General features: G+C 49.1%; 1 protein-coding gene across 3 annotated transcripts in view; it reads left to right on the top strand.

Moving 5' to 3' along the window:
* HS3ST4 (heparan sulfate-glucosamine 3-sulfotransferase 4) overlaps positions 1-27,830 on the top strand; it is a 366,199-nt gene that overhangs the window by 224,417 nt on the left and 113,952 nt on the right. Inside the window, exon 2 of one of the 3 annotated variants that reach the window (XM_060172282.1) lies at positions 7,015-7,152. The exons of the other annotated variants lie outside the window; for them this stretch is intronic. Within the exon in view, the coding sequence (XP_060028265.1) occupies positions 7,015-7,072 (58 nt within the window). The 3' untranslated portion in view covers positions 7,073-7,152. Of the gene's footprint in view, positions 1-7,014; positions 7,153-27,830 lie in introns of those variants that run through there. 3 annotated transcript variants of the gene reach the window in all.

Here is a 27,830-nt window from a genome sequence, read left to right as displayed (position 1 = left end):
CAGCAGGGGAGTTGCTTTGCAAGCGGTGAAGCAGATCTGCAGTTGTCTGTCTTTTTCTCCCCCTCTGTCTTCCCTCATCTCTCCATTTCTCCCCTATCCAACAACGACAATAGCAATGGCTACAATAACAATAGTAACAACAGGGGCAACAAAATGGGGAAAAGTGGCCTCCAGGAGCAGTAGATTTGTAGTGCAGGCACTGAGCCCCAGAGATAATCCTAGAGGCAAAAAAAAAAAAAAAAAGAGAGAGGCTTTCCACCACCTCTCTTCTGACCCAGTCTCCTACAGTGAAGGGTGTGTATCTTACCCAGTGCCAGTGGCAGAGCCGTTGGCTCTTTCTTCAAAGTTTTGCTTATTTTATATTATTTCCTTATTGGCTAGAGCCAGAGGGAAATCTAGAGGGAGAGAGAGAGACACCTGCAGCCCTGCTTCGATGCTTGCAAAGCTTCCCCACGCTCTCCCTCACAGGTGGAGGCTGGGGGCTTCACCCAGGTCCTTGTGCATGGTAACAGGTGCTCTCAACTGGGTGCGGGACTGCCAGGCACAGATGTTGGCTCTTATTATAGACCCTCAAGCATTCATCCCTCCTGTCATCAAGCACTTACTGAGCTCCCATCGACTGCAGAGCGGGAGCTGAGTGGAATATGTTTCTTCCTCTCTGAGACGTCACAGCCAGTTGAGGCTGACAGATCAGTGGGTCAATAATCAGATCCGAGGCAGATTTAGTGCCTGGGTGGGCGCTGGCAGTGGCAGGAATGAGGAGGGAGTGACTGTCTCTCAGCGGGGAGGGGGGTGGCCTGGCTGCCATGGGGGTGGGGGCACAGCTCAAGAATTCTGGCCCGAAGGTGTCTGGAAAACAGTGTCGGAACTGTACAGGATTGGATTCGGGACACACCTTAAGCTCAGAAGGGATGGGATTCTGAGTCCCTTGGCAGTGGAGGCAGATGAGGCTGTGCGTGTCACAGGAGGAGGGGCTACCCCAAAGAGAGGGTAGAGGCAGCAGAGAGGGTGGACTGGGGACTCTGGGTTGCCCCCCCTCAAAGATTGGTCCTTGTCTTTGGTACAGAAGTCTGAGCTCCACTTGGGAGCTATGACTTAGTTAGAAATGCAAGTTCTGGGGTCAGCAGCTAGCTCACCCATGTGTCTTACCATGCACAAAGCCCCGGGTTCAAGTCCAGGCACCACAGGGGAGCATCACAGTACCAGGGGAAGCTCCTGCATGCTTTCACTACCCTTTCTTTTTAAAAATTTTTAAAAAATATTTATTTATTTCCTTTTTGTTGCCCTTGTTTTTATTGTTGTTAATGTCGTCATTGTTGGATAGGACAGAGAGAAATGGAGAGGGGAGGGAAAGACAGAAAGGGGGAGACAAAGACAGACACCTGCAGACCTGCTTCACCACCTGTGAAGCAACTCCCCTGCAGGTGGGGAGCCGGGGGCTCGAACCCAGGTCCTTACGCCGGTCCTTGTGCTTTGTGCCATGTGCGCTTAACCCGCTGCGCCACCGCCCAGCTCCCCTCACTCCCCTTTCCGTATCGCTCTCTCTGTCAATCCGAAGTAATAAAAAGAGCCTAAGAGTGGTGGGATGGCCCATGCACAGTCCCACAAATATCAAGAAGTAAAGGCAGAAAAAAGGACAGAAATGCAGATTCTGTAAAAAGTTTCAAGAAGGGCCCACGAGACCCTAAGATTGTGGGGTTATGGCTCCACACAGCACCCACCACCAGCGTGTGAGGCCCCCACCACAGTCACCACCGTAGTCCCCGCCAGCTCTCCTTGTTTGTTTGTTTTTCTTTTTTTGGATTTGGATTATTATTATTATTTTTTTCATTTCCTTTGGATAGAGTCAGACGGATTCATAGGGAGTGGGAGACACTGAGAGAACAAGAGAGACTTGCAGCGCTGTTTCATGAAGTTTCCCCTGTCTCTGTGCAGGGTAACATGCACTCTGCTGGATGCTCCAATGCTCAGCCCCTGATCACAACGTCTGAGAGGCAGTTGGGTCACTTTTTCTTTTTCTTCTTCTTTTTCTTTCTTTCTTTTTCTTTTTCTTTCTTTCTTTCTTTTTTTTTATTGTTGTCTCCAGGGTTATCGCTGAGGCTCTGTGCCTGCACCAAGAATCCACTGCTCCTGGAGGCCATTCCTACCCCCCCATTTTTGTTGCCATTGTTATTATTATTATTACTGTTGCTGTTGGATCAGACAGAGAGAAATCAAGAGAGGAGGAGAAGACAGGAGGGAAGAGAAAGACACCTGCAGACCTGCTTCACCGGCTGTGAGGCGACCCCCCTGCAGGTGGCTCAGACCAGGATCCTTACACTGGTCCTTGCACTTAGCACCATGTGCGCTTAATCCACAGTGCTACTGCCCGGCCCCCTGGTCACTTTCTTTCCCCTCCTTCGAGTCATGTGTCTCAGTCACTTCCTCTCTCGCTTCACTAAGCCAGTCAGTCAGTCACCTGCAGTCCCTCTGTTGTAGAGCTCTGTCGGGCACTGGGAATAGTAATACTGGAGCTGTGGACTAGGGTCTCATGTTGCTTCAAATTAGTGTTGGCCTGCCCTCTGGATAAACGCCCCGGAGAGGGAGAGGGATTGCTGGCTCCTGAGGTAATTCCCTGTTTACTTAAGGAGTCCCCATACTGTAGGAATGCAGACTCTCAGGCTCCACCCAAACATCTGAGTCTTGGCAAGGTTCCCAAGTGATTCATTAAGGTCCCAGAAGGACCTCAGGGGGACTCAGTAGCATCTGAGAACCACCTACTAAGGAGGGGCTCACAAACCCTGCCCATGTCCAGGGTTCGCTTCCCGAGACACTGGAGAAGGCCCTGCCCTTTCTTAATTCTATCTTTGTGTGTGTGTGTGTGTGTGTGTGTGTGTTTGTTTTATTTTTTTATTTATAAAATGGAAACACCAACAAGACCATAGGGTAAGAGGGGTACCAGAACTCCATATCCCACCCCCTGATAGCTTCCCTATTCTTTATCCCTCTGGGAATATGGACCCAGGGTCATTGTGGGGTGCAGAAGGTGGAAGGTCTGGCTTCTGTAATTGCTTCCCCGCTGAGCATGGGTATTGACAGGTCAATCCATACTCTCAGCCTGCCTCTCTCTCTTTTCCTAGTGGGGCAGAGGCTCTGGGGAGATGGGATTCCAGAGCACATCAGTGTGGTCATCTGCCCAGGGGAGTCCGGTTGGCATTGTGGTGGCATCTGGAACCTGGCGGCTGAAAACGAGTTAAGATTTAAAGCAGAACAAATTGTTGACTAATGATGAACCTAAAGGCTGGAATATTGCAGATGAAGATTTGGGCTCTCCGTTTTGGAAAAAATCTGGTAGTTCTATTTTAGGTATATTCCAAGGGGCCCATGACTTTACTTTTTTTTTTTTTTTTTTGCCTGAGTCTGACATCTGATATGCAGGTGGACCTAGGTTATTATTTGGGGAGAGGATGTCATGGCTGGAAAAAGGTCTGGGAAGCTGGATTAGGGAAGAGAGTAGCTCCCAAATATGGGGAAAGTGTAGAAATATTATTGATTGTAATCCCCATCGATTTAATCTGGGGCCCATATTCAGCACAGGAGCCTGTATAACCTCTGCATCCCCGTAAGTAATTCTGTTATCTTAGTGCTAATTTGAAAGTGGAGTCGCCAGAGGGAGGAAGGAGGCCTATGCTTTCTCCTAGAGTCCTGGGGTGAGGACCATGGTTCCAGAGGGCCACGTGCACCCCCTTGCACCTCTGGGCTGGTGCCGAGTCCCGAGCCCCAGAGCTAAGTGTTGATGGCTGTGGTGTAAATCCTGGCTCCTCCGGGAGGTTCCCATGGGAGTGCCGGCTCAGCCTGGTTGCCAGCTAGGCTTGTTTGCACAGTTGCTGCCTCTCCAGAGATCTTTCTGCATGGGGTGGACACTGCAGCTGGTCTGCCTGGGATAAGGTGAGGATTTACTTTACACCCAGGTATGGAATCCTGACGCCTGCAACGCATTGTGGCCAGTTTGGGCTGTTGAGATTGGGGACCTTCTGTCCTTGAGTTTCATTTTACACACACAGACAGACACACTCAGACAGACACACACACAGAGACACACAAAGACACACACACACACACCATCCACAGATGCCTAAGAACATCAGGACAGGAGACAAGGAGAAGCCATGGGAACTGAGTGCTGGCCGATACCTGGAGGTGTGGACATACAAGACACAGGCAGAGCAGAGCACAGCAAGGCTGCTATCTGGGAGAGGCTTTGGGTCTGGCTCTTGCGGAAGGTCACATCACCTTGAAGAACTGCTAGAAGGAGGAGGGGGAAATCATCATCTTAGATTTCACCTTAAGATTTCAGGCATAGGAGAAACATAACATGATGTCGGTCTTAGTAAAAGCTAGACTGGTAGTTGCAAGGAGGATGGGAGATATAGAGGGAACAGAGGATTAACACAGCCCCCAGTGTGTGTGTGGGGGGGGGAGGCTTCTAGCAGGTGGCAGGTGGCCAGGGTGGAGACCTTCTGTCCTTGAGTTTCATTTTACACACACAGACAGACACACTCACACAGACAGACACACACAGAGAGACACACAAAGACACACACACACACACCATCTACATTTTGTTTGACATTCTGGCCTCCTTCAGAGCTCCTAGTTCTTTCTCTCTGCCTCTCTCTCTCTCTCTGTCTCTCTCTGTCTCTCTCTCTGTCTCTCTCTCTTTCTCTCTCTCTCTCTGTCTCTCTCTCTTTCTCTATCTTTGTCTCTCTCTCTCTCTCTCACACACACACACACACATACACACACACACACACACACACACACACCTATTTCTGAACTCTGTGGTTTGTGAAGAAATCCAAAGGTTCCTCAGTGACCTAGCACTTATCTGGGCAGCTCCAACAAAGACCTAGCAATAAATACCCTGACCCCAGTGGTCAATATTTCCTCTCCCCCCCATGGTTCCCCCAACCCCTGGAAGCACACACACGTGAGCCTGTCTCCCGCTCTGCATTGCAAAGTGCATGTTTTTTTCATGTTGATCTCACACAGCTCAACAGGCCACATTGATTTTCCACGGGACCGGGGACAAAGTCGGCGATTCCACGAAGGCCGCACACAGCTTCATCAGCCCCAAGGACAGGACTGACTCACCCCTCCCTTGAACTTTGCTCGGCTTCCCAGGAAGATAACTTATTTTTATGTCTCGCCTTACCCCTTTTCCTTTGTATCAGCCTGCATGAAAGTCCTATAAATAACCTTGGCGACACACGGAACAGATTCATCACATTTTCCCTTAGTTATCCCAAGTCGGAACAGATGTGTGTTTGTGACAGAAGCGGGGAGGGGCGGGGGAGGGTGACTCATAGGTGTGAGGGGAGGGGAGGAGAAGCAGCCAGACTCTGAAGGCGGTTCAGAAGTCCAGAGGTGCAGGCGTGGCCTGGTGACATTTTCAGGGGGAGCCTGGGAGAGGGGAAGACCTGGGATGCTGAGAAGCCAAGATAGCAAATCCTGGGGCAGGAGCTACCACTGCAGCGCTCCAGCCAGAAGTGGTCCTCCTGATGCTGCGTCTTCTGGCCAGGAAGGACAGGGTGGCCATTCACAGAGCCTGGCGGTCAGCTGGGTCCTAGGAGTTCTAGGTGACTGCTCAGCTCCTGGAGGCTGGGGAGGACCGAGGAGCAGAAGGTGGCTGACACAGGCCACCAGCACTCTCTGTCCTGTGCTGAGACCACCCTGCAAAGCCTGAAGCCAGACAAGTACATTGTGGAAGGCAACTAAAGGGCATAGGTTCTAGTCCCTTTTTATCATTTGTTAATTCATTCTTTTTTAAAATTTTATTATCCTTTTATTAGAGAAAGGTACTCACTACATTTTCTTTTTTTTATTGTTGTTGTAGTTATCATTGTAGTTGTTATTGATGTTGTCGTTGTTAGATAGGAAAGAGAAATGGAGAGAGGAAGGGAAGACAGAGATGGGGAGAGAAAGACAGACACCTGAAGACCTGCTTCACCGCCTGTGAAGCGACTCCCCTGCAGGTGGGAAGCCGGGGGCTTGAACCCGGATTCTTGCACCACTTTCTGCACTTAGCACCACGTGCGCTTAACCCGCTGCGCTACCGCCGGACTCCCTCATTCTCTTTTTAAAAACATTTTATCGGGGACCTAATGGTTTACAGCACAGGTGTTTGCAAAGCACTCTCTCCCCAACTGAGGCCCAGTTCCTCCACCCTCAGCACCACGACCCTGAAGCTCCACGGCCCCCTCCCTGCCCTCCTCCCCCACAGTCCTTTGCTTTCATGCAAGACACCAAACCCAGCCCAGGCTGCATTGTGCTTGCCCTTTCTGTTCTTGTGTCCTAAGTTCCACCTACCTGTGAGTGAGATCATGCTGCATTTATCTCTACTCTTGCTTATCTTACTTAGCATGGCTCCTGCATGTTCCATCCAAGATGAAACAAAGGAGATGGCTTCATTAGTCTTGTTTTTAGATATTTTTGTTTATTTATTATTGGATAAAGACAGAGAGGAAATGAGAGAGGAGGAGGAGATAGAGAGGGAGAAAGAGAAACACCTGCAGTCCTGCTTCACCCCTGGAAGCTTTTCCTGCTGCAAACGGGGGCTGGGGACTTGAACCTGGGTCCCTGTGCACTATAATGTGAATGCTTGACCAGGTGCACCACCACCTGGGCCCAACTTCATCATTCTTATTTATATCACAACTTTCTCTTTTTTAATGTTTATTTATTTATGTAGTTATTCACTTTTGTTGCCCTTGTTGTTTTACTGTTGTAGTTATTATTGTTGTTGTTACCGATGTCATTATTGTTGGATAGGACAGAAATGGAGAGAGGAGGGGAAGACAGAGGGGGAGAGAAAGACAGACACCTGCAGACCTGCTTCACCGCCTGTGAAGCGACTCCCCTGCAGGTGGGGAGCCGGGGGCTCAGACCGGGATCCTTACGCCGGTCCTTGAGCCTTGCGCCACCTGCGCTTAGCCCGCTGGGCTACCTCCTGACCCCCCCTTTTTTTTTCTTAAGGGTACATCTTCAAGCATTAAGCAGCACTTTGACTGACAAACTTCAGATGCCTTTCTGAAAAGCAAACAATCAAGCCAGAATCCAGAGTTTGTTGAGGGCAAAACATAACAACAAAAAAACCCACAATTTGGCCCCAGGTAGGAACTTTATTGATTCATCCCAGACCTGCTTGCTTTCAGATCTTCACACCTTCTGATCAGGTCAAAGCTGTTGCTGCTTTTTTTCATGTATTTATTTGCTTGTTTATTTCTGTAAAAGACAAGTGGGTGCAGGGAGCTGACATTCCATTGTGGAACTTTTTTTTTTTTTTTTTACCTTTCTGCAGAGAAAATAATAGCAATTTGATTCAGCATACATTAGGGGAAAAAAAACTTTGCACCGGGTGCTGATGCTACAAATCCGGACAGAATAACCTCTCATCACCCACCCCGTCCCCCCCAAGAGGATAAAAAGAGAGAGAACATGGTATAGTACCTCATAGCTTGATTTGCTCTGTCATGTGACATGTGCAAACAAGATGGACAAATATAGCCGCGGCCTTACAGAGGAGGAGAAATTAACCCATGGCACCTTGCAGAACAGACACCATTGATTCCTTCTCTCCTGTAACTGGGTGTTGATTCTGCATGAGGCACTTGATGGTGCCACAGTGGCCACCATATGCCATGGACTCAGGCCCACAGCATGTGTCAGGATTACTTTGGATCTTAGACCAGGGAGACCAGAGACAGCTGGTCTTGTCAGTATAGAAGGCATCATCATGTGTAAATAGCATTCTGTGACATCAGTCATGGTTAAGCTCTTATATGGAACCTCTGGGGCTTTGCTCATTTTCCTTCATGCTTCTTTGGATCCATACCAGTTGATCTTAAATGAGAAGAATTGGGTGGAGAATCAGAGGTGAGAGGGAGCGCTCAGAAAGAGCCAGTGACCAGAGCAGACTGGGGAGTCATCCTTAGCAAGGAGGCTTCCGGACCCTGCTCCAACCTGGTTTTCTTTGCTTAAGTCGGGTGTTAGTGGTTCTAGATAGTCCAGTTTTTATTATTTATTAGTTTCTTTTTCTTTCTTTCTTTCTTTTTTTTTTTTTTTTGCCTCCAGGGTTATTGCTGGGGCTCGGTGCCTGCACTAGGTATCCACTGATCCTGGAGTTTTGTTGCCCTTGTTGTTTTATCGTTGTTGTGGTTATTATTTTTGTTATTGACGTCGTCGTCATTGTTGGATAGGACGGAGAGAAATGGAGAGAGGAGGGGAAGACACACAGAGAGAGAGAAAGACAGACACCTGCAGACCTGCTTCACTGCCTGTGAAGTGACTCCCCTACAGGTGGGGAACTGGGGGCTCGAACTGGGATCCTTACGTTGGTCTTTGCACTTCATGCCATGTGGACTTAACCCACTGCACTACTGTCTGGCCCCCTATTTATTTTCTTTTAAAAATTTTATTGGGGGCCCAATGTGTGCAGCTGCTGACACATAGGTACAATTTCTCAACTGCCTGTGAGACGTGTCTGCAAAACACTTCCCCCCCCCCCCCCAGCCTAGGTCTTCTTCCCTCATTGAGTACCGGCATCTGGAAAGCCTCCCTCCCCTCACCCCTGCCCCACCCCGTCTTCCCCAGAGCCCTGTGAATTGGTGCAGTCTGCTAAACCAGGCCATATTTTCATTTCTGTTCTTATTTCTTAAGTTCTGCCCTTGAGTGAGTTCGTCCCATATTCATCCTTCACTTTCTGGCTTCTCTCACTTAACATGATTCCTCTAAGCTCCACCCAAGATGAGATGGAGAAGAAGGGGGCTTTGTTATGCTTTCACAGCTGAGTGGCACTCCATTTGTTGGGCATTACGCCAGCTCCCCCCTGCTCCGTGCTGCATTGCTGGATGCTGTGGTCTGTTTACATCATCATTGTTTTGCCTGAGACCTGCCCTGCCTGCAGGGTTTTGTTTAATCCCACGGGTTAGAACCTTCGCAACAGCTGCTAGGGAAGCTTTCTACCTTCATGCTCTTTTCTTTTCTCCACCCCCTCTCCTAGCCATTTCCTTTTTCCAATTTGCCACTTGTGGTTAAAGATACATATAAAGGCGTTGTCTCTGATCAATAAAGGCATGGCATTGCGTTTCCGTTCATCCACGAGTTCCTGGTCTCTTCTAGCCCAGAACCATTGTGTATGCAAATCGCAGCTTTCTTAGCCACTCATCTGGTGTTGGACACCTAGGTAAACTTCCAAGTTTGGGCTAGTACAGTTTGTGCTAACATCTTTCTTGGATGGGTAGGTTTGTATCCTTAGGATATATTCCCAGGAGTAGCCATTCCATTTCTAGCTTCCTGAGAGCTCTCCAGACCACTCTCCACAGGGGTCGGACCAATTTACATCCCCACCAGCAGTGTAAAGACTCCCTTTACCCCCCACAACCTCTCTCCAGCATTTGTTGTTACTGTCCTTTCTGATGTGTGACATTCTCAACAGGAGTGAAGTGATAGCTCATTGTTGTCTTTATTTGCATTTCTCTGATCATCTGTGACTTTGAGCATTTTTCATATGTCTGTAAAAATAAATGCAAGAAGCCGGAGGGGGGAAAAAAAGGTTGGCCTTTTACCCATCCAAAAGTGGAAAGAGGTCCAATCTAGTTTTTTTTTTTTTACTGCCCTGCTTCTCCTTCTCCTTCTCCTCCTCCTCCTCCTCCTCCTCCTCCTCCTCCTCCTCCTCCTCCTCCTCCTCCTCCTTCTCCTTCTTCTTCTTTTTCTTTTTTTCCTGTCGTTGCTGCACAAGTCCACAGGCAGAGAGAGAATTTCCAAGTGGTTCTGGGATAATGATGACACTCTTCAAATTCTAGCTCTCCCTTCTCTGAAACTTCTTCTGACACTGCGGCAGGATTTCTCGAGAGCTTTTTGACGGGGGAAGAAACACTGGTGCTAATTGACAGAAATCCACAGTGCTCAAGGCAAAGTCATCCAGTGCCTCCTCTCCAACAAACTTGCCAGATTCCCTTCCAGTTCCCCCTTTCCAAGCCAGAAAGCCTTAGCGGCTGGGAGCTTCACATCTGTTTCTTTCTTTCTTTTTTTTAATGTGATGCCAGTGGATGCCGTCAGAGCCTCGTGCATAGGAGATAGCGCAGCTGTCTCTCGGGCCCAGTTTTTATTCTGTGTTTTGAGAGAGAGAGAAAGAAAGAGAAATGAGATGAGATGCTTGGGAGAGATACCAAAGAACTTCTCCACCAGTTATAGACCCTCGTGGGCGCTTCTACTTGGTCCTGGGGATTGAACCCAAGACCCTACACGTGGTAAGGTGTGAGCTTTTCAGATTTTTCACTTTTTTTTTTTTTTTGCAAGGTTATTGCTGGGGCTCGTTGCCTGCACAATGAATCTACTGCTCTTGGAAGCTATTTTTCCCTTTTGTTGCCCTTACTGCTTATCATTGTTGTTATTGCTGTCATTGTTATTGGATAGGACAGAGAGGAATCAAAAGAGGAGGAAGATAGTGGGGAAGAGAAAGATAGAAACCTGCAGACCTGCTTCACCGCCTGTAAAGCGACCTCCCTGCAGGTGGGGAGCCGGGGACTCGAACCAGAATCCTTATCTCAGTCCTTGAGCTTTGAGCCATGTGCACTTAACCCACTGCACTACCACCCGGCCCCCTTCAGATTTTTTTTATTTATAAAAAGGAAACACAAAAACCGTAGGATAAGAGGGGCACAACTCCACACAGTTCCCACCACCAGCACTCAGCATCCCATCCCCTCCCCTAATAGCTTTCCTAGACTTTAACCCCCTTCAGATTTTTTTATTGACTTTGAGGGGAACTATGATGCCTTAAACCTTAGAGTGATGTTTTAGTAAAATAGAAACAGATTTCTATTAAGCAGTTAAGTTTTGTTTCATATTTGGAAGAGGTCTCCAATCTATTCTATTAACCTGCAACTTCTGGCTCTGTGTTAATCTGCAAAAAAACCAAAACAAGGGCCAGGTGATGGTGCGCCCAGTTCAGTGCACGTGTGACCAGGTACAGGGACCCTTGTTTACGCACTTCCCACCCCCCTGCAGAAGAGAAAGTCTTAACAGGTGGTGAAGCAGGGCTGCAGCTGTCTCTCTCCCTCCTTCTCTATCTCCCTTTTCCCTCTAGACTTCTCTCAGTCTCTACCCCATAAATAAATAAGTAAATAAATCATTAAAAACATGTAAGATATGGGAGATGGTCGAAGACAATCTAGAATCCAGGAAGTAAATCTGAGCCCCACTCATGGTCCCTTCTCATTGCCTCCACAGAAGGATTGGATTAGCCACTCTGGCTCTCAGTCCCCTTCACCAAAGGATAGACGTGTGTGTTTTTTTTATGTTTTTTTTAAAATTTTTAATTTATTTTATGTATTCCCTTTTGTTGCCCTTGTTGTTTTATTGTTGTAGGTCAACGTCACTGTACTTAGAAGATGCTGTCTTCTCTGGCTGGGGAGGGGGCTTAGATTGTAGAGAATAGAACTTGCATGCCTGGGGACCAAGGCTGGATCCTTGGCACTGCTGGATGCCAGATTGAGCAGAGAGTGCCCTCCTCCCCCCCACCCCCGGACTGATAAAACAAATCTGCTTTTTTCTATTCTATTGGGAGGTTAATGGTTTACAGTATAGTTGTTGAAACATGGGCACAACCTCGCATCACCCCGTGACAGATGTCTACAAGACATTCTCTCCCCCCGACCCAGACCCCTTTCCACCATCATGCCCCAGAGTCCTTTGCTTCAGTGCAGTGCACCCTGCCCCGGGCAAGCCCCCCTTTCTTTTTTTTTTTTTTAATAATTTTTTAATTTTTTTAATATTTATTTTTTTTATTTATTCCCTTTTGTTGCCCTTGTTGTTTTATTGTTGTAGTTATTGTTGTTGTCATTGTTCGATAGGACAGAGAGAAATGGAGAGAGGAGGGGAAGACAGAGAGGGGGAGAGAAAGATAGACACCTGCAGACCTGCTTCACCGCCTGTGAAGCGACTCCCCTGCAGGTGGGGAGCCGGGGTTCGAACCGGGATCCTTATGCCGGTCCTTGTGCTTTGCGCCACCTGCGCTTAACCCGCTGCGCTACCGCCCGGCTCCCGCAAGCCCCCATTTCTATCCTTCCTTCTTATCTTCTCCCCACAAGTGAGATTATTCAGTATCCTGCTTTCCCTGGCAGGTCTCAGAAAAACATGGTACCTTCAAGTTCTGCCGAAGATATGGCAAAGGAGAATCTTGGACAAGTGTGTTCCATTCAACTGGAGGTGATGGTGCCTAGTGAAATAAGTAAAAGAGGCCTCAGCTCTCTTCCCCCTTTCTTTCCTTCAATTTGGGGAGCTATGGCCTCTCGCATGCTCTTGTGCACCACTCCCAAACTGTGTTTTCACTCTGGTAGAAGTACAGAGGGAGAGGGAGAGGAAATACCCTGGCCCTCCCATGTGGTACTGGAGCCGGAAGCCAGGCTGTGCACATAGCAGGACCTGCGTCCTACCCAGTGGTGTCTTCCGGCCCAGCCTTCCTACCTTTAGACCTTGCTGTGCGCCTGGATTTCTGCCGGCTGTCTTCCTGCAGGGGAAGGCGGGCTAGCCTGTCAAGGTTCCATCGTGGAGCGCTTGAAGCTTGAAGCACACACAGCTCACACTCTGTAGATCCGGGGATTAAGCTGAGAAAACCCTTGTGCCTTTTCTGCGAAGAAGCGGCAAATCCCGTAAGTGCCCGTGAAGGGGAAGCATCAGAGAAATCAAACACTTTGCTCTGCTCTCAAGTCCTTTGAGGAGATCTCTGCTTTCACACAGCCAGCTCTGATTTTTTTTCCTTTTTTTTTTGCAAAGTTGGCTCCCACCTTTAGGAGTGCAAGAGACAGGATAGGAAGCAATAGAAACCCAGTGGCTCTGGGGAACAAAAAAAGATTCAATTTTATCTCATTGTCTTGCCCATCCACAGATTCATTTATATATTTGTCTGCCTGTTTACTCTAAGAGATGGGGCAGGAGGGAGGGAGAAAGAAAGAGAGAGAGAGAGAGAGAGACAGAGAGAGAGAGAGGAGACCAGAATACTGCTCACTTTGGCATGAGGCTCTATTGGGGCCTGAACCTACCACCTCTGGAACCCCAGGCCTTGCCTGTTGGTGCTTGAACAGACCGAGTCATCTCCCGGAGCAGACCTCCATGCCCACTCTCTGCCTCCACCCTGAGACACTGGCCTCTGTCTTGAGGGGTGAGGTGGGGAGGCCAAGCCCCAGATGTCAGTTCAGCCCATGGCGTCTCATTTGAAAGGTGCCCTTTGCGTGCTGTCCGCTTCACTCTGTCCCAGTGTACAGCCGGGCTTTACTCCAGCAGACGTGAGAGTCACATGTGGCTCTCATAGCCATTCAGCTCAGAACAGCCCCCCCCCAGTCTCTCTCTTGCTGTTTATAACCAGTCCCCACCTCTCCTCCACCCATACAGCATCGCCCTCTCCCCCCAGGCTCCCCAGCTTTCCTCTCTGAACTCTCAACTCCTCTGAGAGAGTAAATCTGTCTCCTGGGCTCCTGGCAGCCGTGCTGTGCGTTTGGAAAGTGATGTGGTAATTGTTGTTTATACATGTGTTTCTCCGGCTAGAGCTGCAAACCAAGACTACTTTCTAACCCTGGGGGTGAGCAGAGCCCTGGCAGGTGGTGGGAAGTGGAGAGCGCACCTCGTGTGACTGAGCACAGGCGCACAGGCGTACGTTGAGCTTACCACTGATCCAGGGCAAATTTAAGCCATTTTTTTCTTTGCTTCTTTTTCTATTATTGTTGTTATTCATATTTATTTATTTTGCAATGCCAGGGCATAAATCCAGCATCCTGCCTTTGCGTAGTATCAGTGAGCAACCTCCCCAGGACTGATTTATCTTGTATTTTCAAGAAAGAAAGGGAGGAGACAGGCAGAGAGACCACCATGCTGGGTGGTCCCCTTGGCACTGCTGAGTGGTGGCGCACCTGGTGGAGTGCACAGGTTCCAATGTGCAAGGGCCCAGGTTCAAGACCCTGGTGCCCACCTGCAAAGGGAAAACTTCACAAGTGGTAAAGCAGTGCTACAGGCCTGCCTCCCTCCCTCCCTCTCTCTCTCTCTCTCTCTTTCTCTCTCTCCCTCTCTCTCTCTGCCTCTCTCTCTCTGTCTCTCTGTCCCTCTCTCTCTCTCTCTGTCTGTCTGTCTCTCTCTCTGTCTCTCTCTCCCTCTCTCCCTCTGCCTCTCTCTCTCTCTCTCTCTCTCTGTCTCTTGCAGGAGTCAAGCCAGGGTCTTGTATATGGTAAGACCTGGGCTTCATGGAGTGACTCTCTCCTGTTCCCCGTCACGAGGTTATTTCTCTTTTACTTGACATTATTTTAAAGATTGGTTTAGCCAGTGAGAGAAGTGGGGGGGGACAGGAAGATCAGAGCCCTGCTCCAGCATATGCGGAGGTGCTGGGGATCAAACTCAGGGCACGGGGTTTGCAAAGCAAGTTGAGAGAGCTCAACCTGCTGAGCCGCCACCCTGGCCGCTGCTTCCTTCCTTCACAATAGCCCTCAGGGTTCACTGTGCCAGGTGGTCTGCTGAGTGCCGTCCTCACCAGTAAACCACAGAATCCTTATGCTGCCCTCACTGCGGCTAAGAGCCACTTGCTGTTAGCACTGGCGTATAAGCATGAGGAGGCCCAGGCTCTAATGGCTACGGATGTGTACTTAGTAGGTGGCAGAGACAGACCTCAACCCCTGGCCCATCCCACAAAGAGACCCACTCACTTAATCACAGAATCGCCAGTGCCTCCTAGCTGCTGGCAGGGTGCCGAGAAAAGCCGGCGTGGAGGGAATTCATGGGGCCCCAGTGGGCCTGTCCCTCTCATAGTTGGTGTCACTTTGGGGTCCTACCAAATGGAGCTGGGACCACTCAGCCTCCTTCAAAAGCTTTGACCGATTCTGTGTGAAGCCATTTGACTTTCCTGATCGAAATCAGCTGCACTCTCTCCTTCCCCATCGATTCCCCCTCACTGGCATGGCCCAGTGGACTATGAGGTATTAATAACAAACCTAGCGTTTTGTAAAGCTTTCTAGAAAAAGGAAAAACCTGAGCGTTTACCAAAAAAGCTAAACTAGATTCTCCTGAATTTTGAGGCCTTGGTGTGCTCCCTTTGTTAAGAGATATTTGAAGCCAAGGGAGGGGCAAGAAAGGGAGTGGGGTTGTGACAGCCTGGCCTCCCATGGTGTAAGAACACGGCAGCAACCCAGTGCCAGCTCTTTCCTGGGTCCTGTTCCTAGACTGGGGCATGGGATTGAGAGCCTGGACACTCTGGCCATGAGCTCTCAGGAACTGGAGTAGACAGCACCTGGAACATACCTACAAGGACAGAGGCCCTGGCAGCAAACGTATATGCCTACTACACACCTACCTGCTCCTGAGGTCTAGACATGACGTGTCTCTGTGTCTCCAGTGCGAGACAGTAGGGAGCAGTGAGGACATTGGCAAAATGCAGCAAACCACCCTCCTCCTTGGGGTGGGGGGAACAGTTGCTCAACTCACTGTTGCCCTGTTTGTTTGGTTTTTTCAAAAAAGGCTTTTCAAAAATCACTCAACTCCATTCAACCATGTAGTCAGTGTTAACTGAGGACCTCCTGTGCGCCAGAGTCTGCTCCAATGCACAGTGGGGGAGGTCATGGAACAGAAAAGAGGAAGTTTTTGTCCTCTGCGTTGGTTGGAAACATGGGGAACAGTGAGTCCGTGTCCGCTGCTCAGTTTGGGTCTGTGAGCCGTGGGTTTGTAGAAAGGTTTTTTTTTTTTTTTTTCCTGATTCAGAATCCGTGTGCTGTCTTTTAGAAACAGATTTGGTTGACTGATTAATTAACTGAGAATCAGAGCATCAGGGCCCAGTGGTGGCACACCTGGTTGAGTGCACCTATTACAATGTGCAGGGACCCAGGTTCAAGACCCCGTCCTCACCGGCAAGGGAAAAGCTTCACGAGTGGTAAAACAGTGCCCTATCTATCTATCTATCTATCTCCCCCCTTCCTCTCAATTTCCAGCTGTTTATATCCAATACATAAGTAAAGATAATAAAAAAATAATAAAGAGAACCAGGGCATCAGCCTGGCAAATGAGATGCTAGGGATCAAACTCATGACCTCAAGCTAGTAGGCTCAGTGCTCTAGACATTGCGCTCCCTCCTGCCCACCCCCCAAACCCCCATGCAGTCTTGAAAAAGACCTCGTCTGGTCCCAGTTTCTTCTGGGATACTCACTGGCAACTCGTAGAGGGCTGAATGGTCGCCCAGGACATCAGAAGTCTTGTGGGGACACAGAGATAATACACTAGGGAGACAGGTGACTCACCATGCCCAGTACCCTGGTTCAAGACTTGTGTGGGGCTGAGTCTTGTCCTCTGGAGCTCTGAGCTCTCCTCCTCTTGCTTGCGCTCTCTCTCTCTCTCTCTCTCTCTCTCTCTCTCTGTGTGTGTGTGTGTGTGTGTGTCTATATCAATGGAAACAAAGGCCTGGTGTGATGCAGTCACTGGCAAGTGCAAGGCCCTAACCTCCACTGGGCCCGCCCCCAGATAAAAGGAGAAAGCGGTCTTAGAGCTGATGCTAGAATGAGGGGCCTCCCTCCCTTCCCCGACCCCCACCCCATCCAAGCTACATGTGTTTCTACCATGGGTGATACCTTGCTCCTTCACTCACAGGAAAACGGTGAATACATCTCCCCTCTCCCCGGCCCCAGGGCTCTCCCGCACCCAGGGCAGATATCTGTGCTTCCTTGAGGGGGCAAGACCCCAAAATAAATAATGTCCAGGGCAGGGGCGATAACCATTCAATGAATTGACTGACCCGTCTCGAGTTTATCTTAGCAAGATTCAGATTCAACTGTTATTCCCGGAGCGCGGGGCCTCCATAGACCATCACAGAGGCATCAGCGGGGGGCCCGTGGGCCATAAAAGGTGACTGCTTTCCTTATGGAGGACAGTGACAGGACACGGGCTTATCCTTAGGCATCTGGCTGGGTGCAGGGGCCCTGTGTGTGGTGGCCAGGGCATTGCAGAAAGGGAGCCGCTGTCAGTAGCTTGCCGGCAGGTTACAGGCTCTGGTGTCCAAGCTCAGTGGGCTGATTCTATTCCAAGCATTGAAACAAAGGGTTGATTTCACAAAGCAGGGATCCTTTTCTGTCTCTTCTCTGTGGCTGTGGGCTAGGGCAGGGCCACCTCCTTCACTGGGCCTCCTCCTCCTGTTTCGCAAGAGTTCTTCAGCCCACATGTTGCCAGAAAGCCTTGGAGTTGAATTACACCCAGCAGCTCTCTGTAGTCCTGTCAGGCTCTCAGACTCCATGCTCTTGGGCAATCTCATTAAGCCTGTTTAATTACTGATGTGGAGGCGAGGAGAAAGGCTTCTCTCCCCTAGCCCATGATTGATTGGCTGCTGAGGGTTTCAGGTTGGACTGGGGATAAGGAAAGGTTAGTTTTCCTAATTCTGCAGCACTCTGCTTGGTGCTAATTGGTTCCCAGGTGAAGCTACAGCCCTGGGGTTCCACCCTTGACTCTAGGTGAAAGGAGGCTGAAGAGGCTCCCTTGGGGGAGCAAACCTATCTTCAGGGCCTTGGAGGGAGGTTGTCCCCATTTTCTGAGCTCTTCGGGGTTGGGACTGGTGCCAAGTGGTCCATCCGCTCCCGGCCCTGAGGTCTTGGCATCTGTCTTAGGAAGGGGCAGGTGAGCCCTGCTTGTTGTCGGGCAGGAGGTTTGTGTCTGGCGGGCAGATCGAGCGTCTGCTGGCTTATTGCGAAGGTTGTGCTCTCTGTGGGGGTCTTGCCATCCTGCCCTCTGAATGTCGCCAGCATGTGTGGGCTAAGCGGGGGCCAGGCTGACAGGCCGAGCCCAGGAACCACGATGCCTGCATGGCTGGAGGACCCAAGGTGGTAACGAGGGAAGGTGAAAGACTTGCTTGCAGGGGTCAGGTGGTGATACAGCTGGTTGGGCACACACAGTACCGTGTGCAAGGACCCAGGTTCAAGTGCCCAAGGCCCCACCTGCCGACGGAAGTTTCTAGAGAGAGGTGAATCAGGGCTGCAGGTATTTCTATCCTCTTCTCTCCTTTTCTTTTTCTCTTTTCTCTCCTGTTCTCTTGCCTTCTTGTCGCCAGGGTTTTTGCTGGAGCTCAGTGCCAGCACTACAGATCCACTGCTCCCAGCAGTCAACCACTTCCCCCCCCCCCTTTCTTTTCTTTTTTTCACTTTTATTTGATAGGGCAGAAGAAATTGAGAAGGGAGGGGGAGATAGAGGGGGAGAGAGAAAGATAGTCCCCTGCAGACCTGCTTCACCAGTCACGAAGCTTCCCCCCGTGGGTGGTGAGTGAGGATTTGAACCCGGATCCTTGTGCCTGGTCACCCTGCCCCATCTCCTCTCTCTCAAGGTCTGCCTCCCCCTTCCTTCACGTTTTCTGTCTCTACCCAATAGACACATGCCTGCCTGCAGAGTGTGTGTGGACCAAGGGACCTGATTTCACCATGGCCCCAGGAGACAGAACTCAGGCTTGTAGAGGGAACCAGAGATTGTCGAGGAGAGAGATGATTTTAGGTCCTGATAATGTCACGTTGTGTCGCGGGGGAGAGAGAAGAGACCAGGAATTTGTGGTGGTTCGGGAACGCAAATCTTTATTCACGCTGGTGCCTCAGAGTTGGGTGAGAGCACAACGGTTTGGGCCACATGGAGCTAGCAAAATGGCCGCCTCCCACTATGCGCAGCAAACCTTCTCTGGGTCAGCAAGAGATTGGAAGCAGAAATACAAGTGGCTTCTATGGGAAGATGCCAGAAGTGGCAAGTCGGGATGGGATTGGCTAGAAAAAGGGGTGGAGAAAACAAAGCACTCTGGTTTCAGCTCTTACAGGAGAGTATTTATAGATACCCTGAGGGGACAACGTGCTGGGTATCTATAAATAAAACGTGCGTGGAAATACAATGTTTTGTGGCCCTGCCAATGTTCTACCACATCTGCACAATATCCCAACATGATAAAACTTAAGAAGTGGGCTGGGGAGCTAGCATAAGAGTCATTCAAGAAGACTTACGTGGCTGACACTCTGAGCTCCTAAGTTCAATCCCAAGCACCATCACAAACCAGAGATGAGTAGTTCTCTAGTTAAAAATAATAGTAATTAACTAGGGACTGAAGCGATAGCATAATGGTTACGCAAAAAGACTTTCAGGCCAGAAGCCGCGTTAGGACAAAACTCTTGGCTTCTTCTGGAGAGCTCAGGGGCCACCTTGAGGCCCCCACTGTTACGAAGCTGATGCGGTTAGCTGATGATGCTGTCGGCATGTGAATTTCCAGACCTTCCCGTGTGGCAGAAGCAGGGCTTTGCACATGTGAGTTTCAGTGCTGCGGGCCATGTCGTTTCGTTCAGATAGCAAGACAGAGAAAGGGAGAGAGAGAGAGACTGCAGCACCGAGGCTTCCTCTGTTAACGTAACACCTCCCATCTGGGGCCAGAGCTTGAACCTGGGGTTATGTTCACAGCAGTTCTGGTACCCTACCTGGTGAGCTGGCTCTCCTGCCCTCATAAGTTGTCCCCCTCCCCCCTGCTTATTTATTTTTCGATAGAGACAGAGAAGTCAAGGGCGGGGAGATGGCAGTAGAGAGGAGAGACACCTGCAACACTGCTTCAGCACTAGTGAAGCTTCCACGCCTGCACCTGCAGGGAGAGACCGGTGGCTTGAACTCACTCCTGTCCTTGTGCCCAGTGACGTGTGTGCTCTCCCAGCCCCCTGACAGGTGTTTTTTCTTGCACCTGTAGCAGGACTTCTGTTCACGATCCACAGACCCACCGAGGGTTCTCGGTGTCCAGTTCTGTCCCACTACAGAGAAGGACCTAGAGGCTGAAGTGCAGTGATGTAAAGCTGAGTGTAACAGTTACTATGCAGCATGAGGAATCCATGAGTCCGAGCCCACTGACCTGGCTGCAGAGCTGCAGAGAGAGCAGAGGAGGAGCTAGGCTTCTCTTTGGGTCTGAACCATGCACTACCCTTCTCTCCATAAGAGAAGAAAACCCTACTTGGCGTGGGGTCACAAAAGTGGGGAAAGGAAGATTAGGGAGAATTTGTTTGACCACAAGCTGGATACAGACAGTAAGTAAAGCGGAGGACAAGCACATCTCGTCGCTCACGGCTCAGGTCTTACAAAGCGTCTTCTCTGCACCAGGAAAAAGACTGCAGGGGTCTAGAGGCAAGTGAGGCCTGGTCTCTGCTCTCGGGACACTTCCAGCAGCAGACTTGGATTCATTCTGTCACTAGTAGTCCAGTGGGATGAATTGCACAGACGAGATCATACAGCACCCAGGGAGTGCGAAATACGAAGTAGCCAGCTTCCTCCTGGGAAGGGGTTTTTGCCTCAGGAGTGTAGAGTGTAGACGCAGGAGTGCCATTCACAGACACCTGTGCTCTGAGCCCTCTGCTGTCTGACTGTCAGACCCTGGGTCTCTCTCGGGTATTGTGCTCAGAAAGAAGGTGACTTGGTTCCCAGACCTCAGAGCTGCCGTGTGCAGCTAATGGAGGCAGGCGGTCAAGGCTTCTTACTTTCTGATCAACCAAGTCAGACCCGTCAGGTTCTGGAAATCAGTCCGACTTTGCTGGGTTGCTAGGAAGTCGAGCATTTGTCCGACTATCAGGAGATGCCAGTGAGGAGGTAGGTGAAGGGACGACTGTAGCTGGGTGGTGAATTCATTCTTTTAACATGAGAGAGAAAGCAGGGTACCACTCTGACATATGTGGTGTAGCCTCAGGCATGCAAGTCCTGCACTCTGCACGCTCAGCGACCTAAGACTGGGATCAGTGTCATGGGCACATACCAGAGCCTCTCCCACATGGCCATTTGAACCCTAGACCCCAGTAGCTCTTGAATCCCATGGGCTGTTTGGTGACCTGGGCATGCCATGCCAGTTCATCTTTCCTTTTCTGATCATACCTTGGGTCAAGTTGAGCTTCCAATAATAGGAAACTCCAGTGAAGGGAAGAATGGACTCCATGTGGTGGGTGTCCGGGGGGGGGGGGTATGGCAGGTCCTAGTGGGGCCAGATTCCTGGGGCCCTCGGGAGTCCCTGGCAAACAGGGTCAGTGCCCCCCCCCCGTTGTCTGGTTGGCACTGAGAAGCTCATCACAGCTTCTGACTGGGCAGAGCTCTGGCCTGGTGTGCAGGCTCCTGTGAGTAGTAGCAGCAATGCTTTCTGCCGTCATTGATTTGTTCTGCTCTCCCACTGGCAGAGGGAAGCTGGCGAGGGTGTCAGTTTTAAAAATACAAAACTGAGGATAAAAATACAGAAAAAAAAATAGTAAAATAAATCAGGGGGCTTGGGGGGTGGCCTGCCCAACAGAGCGCACACACTGACGTTGCTCAAGCCCCTGGCTCCCACCTGTGGGATAGGGGTGCGGGGGCTGTTTCCTGATGGCAAATAAAATCAAGTAATAAAATGCGAGAGTTCAACATGTGGCTGAAGAACCCCAGCAGCGTGGAGGGTTGTGAGGGAGGGTGGGAGGAATTTGCCTGGGGGAGCAGAGGAGATGGGGGCCTCGTTCAAGAAAGAGTTCTGGGCCAGCTGGCTCTGGTGAGGGGAGCTGGGCAGGTTTTCCAGCCTTGGGGGTGAACTCAGATTTTACTCACAAGTATGGAAACCCACCAGGACCTTCCCTTTGGATGCAAACCAAGTAGCTCCTCTTCCCAAACCAAGTCACAGCAGTCACCAGTGAGGACAGCTGGACCCAGCAAGACCAGGTGCTCAGAGCAAAGAGACACTCGGAGCCTAATTCTGGACACACAGGAGGGCCCGGAAAACACCAAGAAACAGCTGGGAGACAGTTGGAGGGCCTGAGGCCATAATAATTCGAGTATGGAAGGAGAGCATAATCTCATTTTGCAGCCACACAGGCTGAGGAGGAGGTGGGGGACTTATGAGTTCCATATATTTCATTGTCTTTTTAGGGAAGGGGAAAAAAAGAGTGTGTGTTTCTTGCCAGAGTCACACCTGCATGTGGAGACACAGAGACACCTACCTCTGCGCCTCTGTGATGCTGCGGCTGTTGGGGAGAGCTCCACTGGGATAGGGAGCCAGAGCCTGTTCTTAAGGGAACACTGCAAGCAAACCCTCCTGTGGTCTTCTTATCTATAGTATTAAAAAAAAATCTTTCTTTCTGTTCCCAGGATGTAACAGTCTCCATGGCTGGCTTCAAGGCTCAGGTACCTGCTATGTGTGCAGACTAGAATCTTCCTCCCACCTTTTTTTCTTTTCGTTATATTTTCAAAAAAAAACCCAGTTTTTTTTTTTTTGGTATTTTATTTCATTTATTTTGGAGTAGACGCAGAGAGAAATCAAGAGGGAAGGGGATGATAGGGAAGGAGAGAGAAAGAGAGACACTTGCAGACTTGCTTCACTGCTCATGAAGCATCCCACCCCACCCTGCACAAATGGGGAGTGGAAGCTCGAACCCTGGTCCTTGTGCACGGTTGTGTATGCACTCAACCGGGGTGCTACCACCTTCCCCCCTCTTTTATTTATTTATTGTTAGAGAGGCTTCACTGCTCCTAGCCAGAGTAACTCTCTCAGCTAGAAAGAGACTGAAAGACAATAAGCCTTGACCACCCCCTAGGCAAGCTCTCGCTGGCCCTGCCCCTCCTCTCTAGGTGCCCCTTCTCTCCCTCCACTTGACCTTCAGGCCTCAAATTAAATGTCACCAGCCATCAGAGAAGACTGGCTGGTCTAGTAGACAAGGTCGATCTTTCTTTTAATTGTCACTTTTTATTTCCTTGAGGTATCACTGTTTTTATAGCACTGTATTTGTTCTGTATTTTTACTTAAGAAATTTATTGAGGGAACGTTGGTTTCTATAACATTGGCTGTATGAGCTACAGGTACAACTTTACACCTCTTGAGGAAGTGGGTGATCATACCCTGCCCACCACCACACACCTCGATTCCTCTCCCCACTGTCTATAGGATCCCCCACCACACACACACACACACACACACACACACACACACACACACACACAGCTCCTCATCATATCAGATGCATGACACCACACACACTGCAAGTTCCAGTTGCCCTGCCCCACACCCAGTGCCTTCAATGGGGGCCTCCCAACCTCCAGCCCCCCCACTCTGGTAACTACCATTCTCTTATTGAAACAGAAGGATTTTTTAAAATTTATTTTGTTTATTTCTTTTTGTTCTGCAATGCATAAAAATCATGTAATGTCTTTCTCTTTCTGCTGTATTTTACTTCACAAATTTTCCTTAAGGTCCATCCGTGCTGTTTCAGGTGTGTGTGTGTGTGTGTGTTCTCACATCTTCTGTATCCACGCGTCCTTAGAAATATGAATTGTTTCCATTTCTAGGCTATTGTGAGTAGTGTTGTAATGAGTATAGGGTGAAAGGAACCACTACAAATATAAAAAGACAACTTGGTCATTGGGAGAGGATATTTACAACTCGCACATGTACCCAAGTTACATAAAGAATTCAAGGGGCTGGGTGGTGGCACACCTGGTTGAGCACATGTGTTACAGTACACAGGGACCTGGAATGGAGCCCCCGGTCCCCACCTGCAGGGGGAAGCTTTGCAGGTGGTGAAGCAGGGCTGCAGGTGTCTCTCTGTCTCTCTCCCCTCTATCACCCCCTTCCCTCTTGATTTCTGGCCGTCTCTATCCAATAAATAAAGATAATTTTTTAAAAAGAATTCAAAAAATCCTCAATAAGAAAAGACTAACCCAATCAAAACAAAATGGGCAGGGTATCTAAACAGACATTTCATAAAAATAGACACACATGGAAACACACACACACATGGACACACAGGGAAACACACACAGAGAAAAACATGGAAATACACACACGGAAACACACACACATGGAAACACACACGGAAACACACACACGGAAACACACACGGAAACACACACACATGGAAACACACACACTGAAACATACATACACACATGGAAACACACACACGGAAACACACACACATGGAAACACACACGGAAACATACATACACACATGGAGACACACACACAGAAACACACACACACGGAAACACACACACACACACACACAGTGCCCATCATCGTTTATTGTTAGAATAGAGCAAGTCAAGACCACAGCTCACTGTCAGCTCACCCCTGTGAGAGTCACCTGTATTGAAAAGACCAGAAATAGCTAGTTCTGCTGAGGATGTGGGAGTCAAAAACCACCTAGTGGGGGTCGGGCGGTGGCGCAGCGGGTTAAGCGCATGTGGTGCAAAGCACAGGGACCAGCGTAAGGATCCCAGTTTGAGCCCCCGGCTCCCCACCTGCAGGGGAGTCCCTTCACAGGCGGTGAAGCAGGTCTGCAGGTGTCTGTCTTTCTCTCCCCCTTCTCTGTCTTCCCCTCCTCTCTCCATCCTATCCAACAACGAACAACATCAACAATGGCAATAATAATAACCACAACGAGGCTACAACAACAAGGGCAACAAAAAGGGGGAAAAATGGCCTCCAGGAGTGGTGGGTTCATGGTGCAGGGACCGAGCCCAGCAATAACCCTGGAGGGGAAAAAAAAAAAAAACCACCGAGTGCTTATGATGCCAATGTTAACTGGTGTAAGTACTCTGGAAGACAGTATAGTGGATCCTTAAATAATTGAACATGAAACCATTCCACAACTAGTCAACTACCACTAGTCATCCACCATAGTGAGCACTGGGGTTTTCTTTAGCCTCGGGCAGGCCCATGAGTGAGTGGGGACACTTTGTACCAGGTACCGGTGGGAGGGGAGATGGGAGCTAGGACGCAGCTTCCAGCACAAAGGCAGTTGAAACGCATTAGAATCCTTCAGGTCTGAACAGCATGTCATGGTTCTGAAGGTTCCAAGGCAACATGAGCGACTGTGTATAGTTCCGCTTGTAGCTACTCTTTAAAGACCATGAAAATGCTAGTTATGGTTTGACAGTTTTTTTCTTGGAAGACCTTCTTTGTTATTTATTTGGGAGACAGACAAGTAACTGGTGATGTTTTTTCACCCCTACTGAACTGGAAATTCTACTTGGCCAACTTCCGGTTGTGATTTTTATCCCAAGAGTCAAGTGTGATGTTTCATTCTTAGTGAGTTATTAGTGATGCTTCTTTGAGCAAAATACATAAAGTTGGCCCTTTTGCCTCCAAACCAGATGTGTCCAGTTCCTCATGTGCTAAAAGTTCATCGTTTGGTTTGGTGGCCTGGGTGTAGGGATCAGAAACATATGTGCGTCACAGGGCCAGGGAGGGACAGTGACGAGGGACATTCTGCTCCAGTGAGAACAGATGCTGTTGCTGCCTGCTGCCTGCTGTCTGCTGCCTCTACAAGCAAAGAGGACCCAGTGTGGGCAGGCACTAGTTTCCTTTCACATCCACCGGAGCCTTGTGTGTTCATGACTCCACTCCCCCCTTTAACTCCAAATAGAGACAGAGAGGTGGGGGGGGGGGAGAAGGAGGAGGAGAGATGTCATAGCCCTACCCAGTGTGGATGGTGTTCCCAGGTTGTGTCTGAGGCTTGAACCCAGATCCTTGTGCATGGTAAATTATACATTCTACTTGATGAGCTATCTTCTGGCCCTGGATCTTAACAGTTTTGTTAAGGAAGTTTTATTTTTTTCAAACAGCTACAAGTTTGTCTTGTTTTATTAGCTATATCTGATGAATTAGCCTGATTAAGCCCTTAACATTGCTGTTTGGGGCGGGGGAGTACTGTGATGTGTGCTGTCACCCCAACAAGAGTGTGTTCAGGACAGAGCATGCTAGGATCAGGCACATAACCAGTGGACAGGAGGAGGAATTGTACTTGGTAGGGCCAGGATAAGAGCATAGGACATGCTTCCTTGACTCCAAAAGCCCAAGGTGTCAAGTCCAAAAGACCAAACAGAATTAGACATGGTTCAGAAGGCTGGGTATAAGCAGATAGCCACATAATGAACCAGAATGTTGGAGTCAGATCCAGCTGTGCAGTGAGCTAGAAGAACCCTCCCTTTTTTGGCAAGTCTGCCAGCCCTGATCAGGGCCGTGAAGAGCAAAACCAAATCCCCATGGAAGAAGATTTATGAGAACCACGTCCAACTTCTGAAGGATTTAGGGGAAATTTTTACTTGTTGGGAAACCTGAGCATGATGTAGGTTGACCAGATGGACTCACGTTCTCATTGAGGCCGAAGCTTTACACTTCAGTGAGCACTGAAATCCTTACCAAATCTTTCACCTCCCAAATTGATTGACTTTTTGGGCTTTCTCTACATCTGCATCCCCTACCAGTTCCTTTAATCTGAGCCAAAAATAAATGCCAACCAATGACCTCCTTGCTAATTTTTTTTTTTTTAGAGCACCTAATTCTTTTTTTTTTTTTTCTCTCAGACTTTTGCTCTGTTATTTCATCTGGGACACTCTGACTTTAAACTTCCATTTGCCTGTTTCTTTGTCACGTTAATTTTATCGTCAGATGCTAGCTTCTCACAGGAGCCTTCTCCTGCCGTCCAGTTTAGAGTTGCTTCTTTCCAGCTCACACCTAATCTCAACCCAGTACCCTATTTGACTTCTTCATTTTAGACCCAAACTTGCCTTCCATACCTCACCACTCCTTTATTACCACCTCCCAGCCTTTCTGCTACCTTCTCAGCTACCTTAAGAGGTATACATGCATCTGACCCATATCAGGTGAAGAAATAATTTTTACTTAGTCAGGGGGTGTTTAAAATAATTCAGAGGGTGAATAGAATCCCCCTATATCACTAGTCTCAGAGTTGTTTGGCAGTAAGATTTATCTGGGGTCCAACTGATATCCAATTTAGTAGTCAAAACCCTGGGGCTCTCAACTTGGGGACCTTAAGAAGGGAAACAGGAGCTGACAGTGTGATACCCCATCACAAGACAAACATTTTGAGAAGTGGATTCTGAAGAAGCCTGTGAATGGCACAATTCTTGGAGGCGATGAGTCACTACCAAACTAACTCACCCTGTGTCCGCTGAACAACGAGTCTCCTAAGTTTATAATCACAAGTCTTAGAGCGTCTGCTTCTTGTCAGCCTTGGGGAGGAGGGGTCTCTGCTGGGATGGGGGACTCTGTCGTCCCATGTCCTTCCTCAGAGAGAACTGAAAGAGTTGACTTAGTCATTGAAATTGTCTGTCTCTCTGTAGCATTCTTTCTGTAAAGACTTTCTCCTTTTAAAGAAATATTTATTTATATGACAGAGAAATTGAGAGGGAAGGTGGAGAGAGAGAGAGAGAGGGAGAGATGGATATATCTGAAGCATCCTGTTTCATCCCTTGTTAAGCTTCCCCCCTGAGGGTGAGGACCATGGGCTTGAAGCAGGTTCAATCCCCAGCACCAGTATAAACCAGAGCTGAGCAGTGCTCTGTGGAAGAAAAAAAAAAAAAAGGAATATGTGTTCTCTGCCTTCTCTTATTTAAAAAAAAAAAAATTCTGCAGCTCCTGGGGAGTGCTCCCTCTCTTCATGGTGAGCATTAAGTGGATAAACCAAGCAGCTAAGAAAGCAATCCACTTCATTAACACAAAACGATAACAATAATCATAACCATAACACTGATAATAAAATCTTTAGAAATGGGACCTCTCCCACCCACTAGTCATCAACCATAGCTGAGCCCCAGGGCATTCTTCAGCCTCGGGCAGGCCCGTGAGTGAGTGGGGACACCACATTGTACCAAGTACCGGCGGGAGGGGAGATGGGAGCTAGGGCACAGCTTCCAGCAGGAGGGCAGTTGAAACGCATTAGAATCCTTCAGGTCTGGACAGCACATCGTGGCTCTGAAGGTTCCAGAGCAACCTGAGCGACTGTTTATCGTCTGAGTGAACAGTGTGG

This window comes from Erinaceus europaeus, chromosome 15 (genome assembly GCF_950295315.1).
Source record: "Erinaceus europaeus chromosome 15, mEriEur2.1, whole genome shotgun sequence".
NCBI classification, from domain to species: Eukaryota; Metazoa; Chordata; class Mammalia; order Eulipotyphla; family Erinaceidae; genus Erinaceus; species Erinaceus europaeus.
The sequence above is the reverse complement of the archived record's forward strand: the minus strand, read 5'-3'. Positions and strand labels throughout refer to the sequence as shown.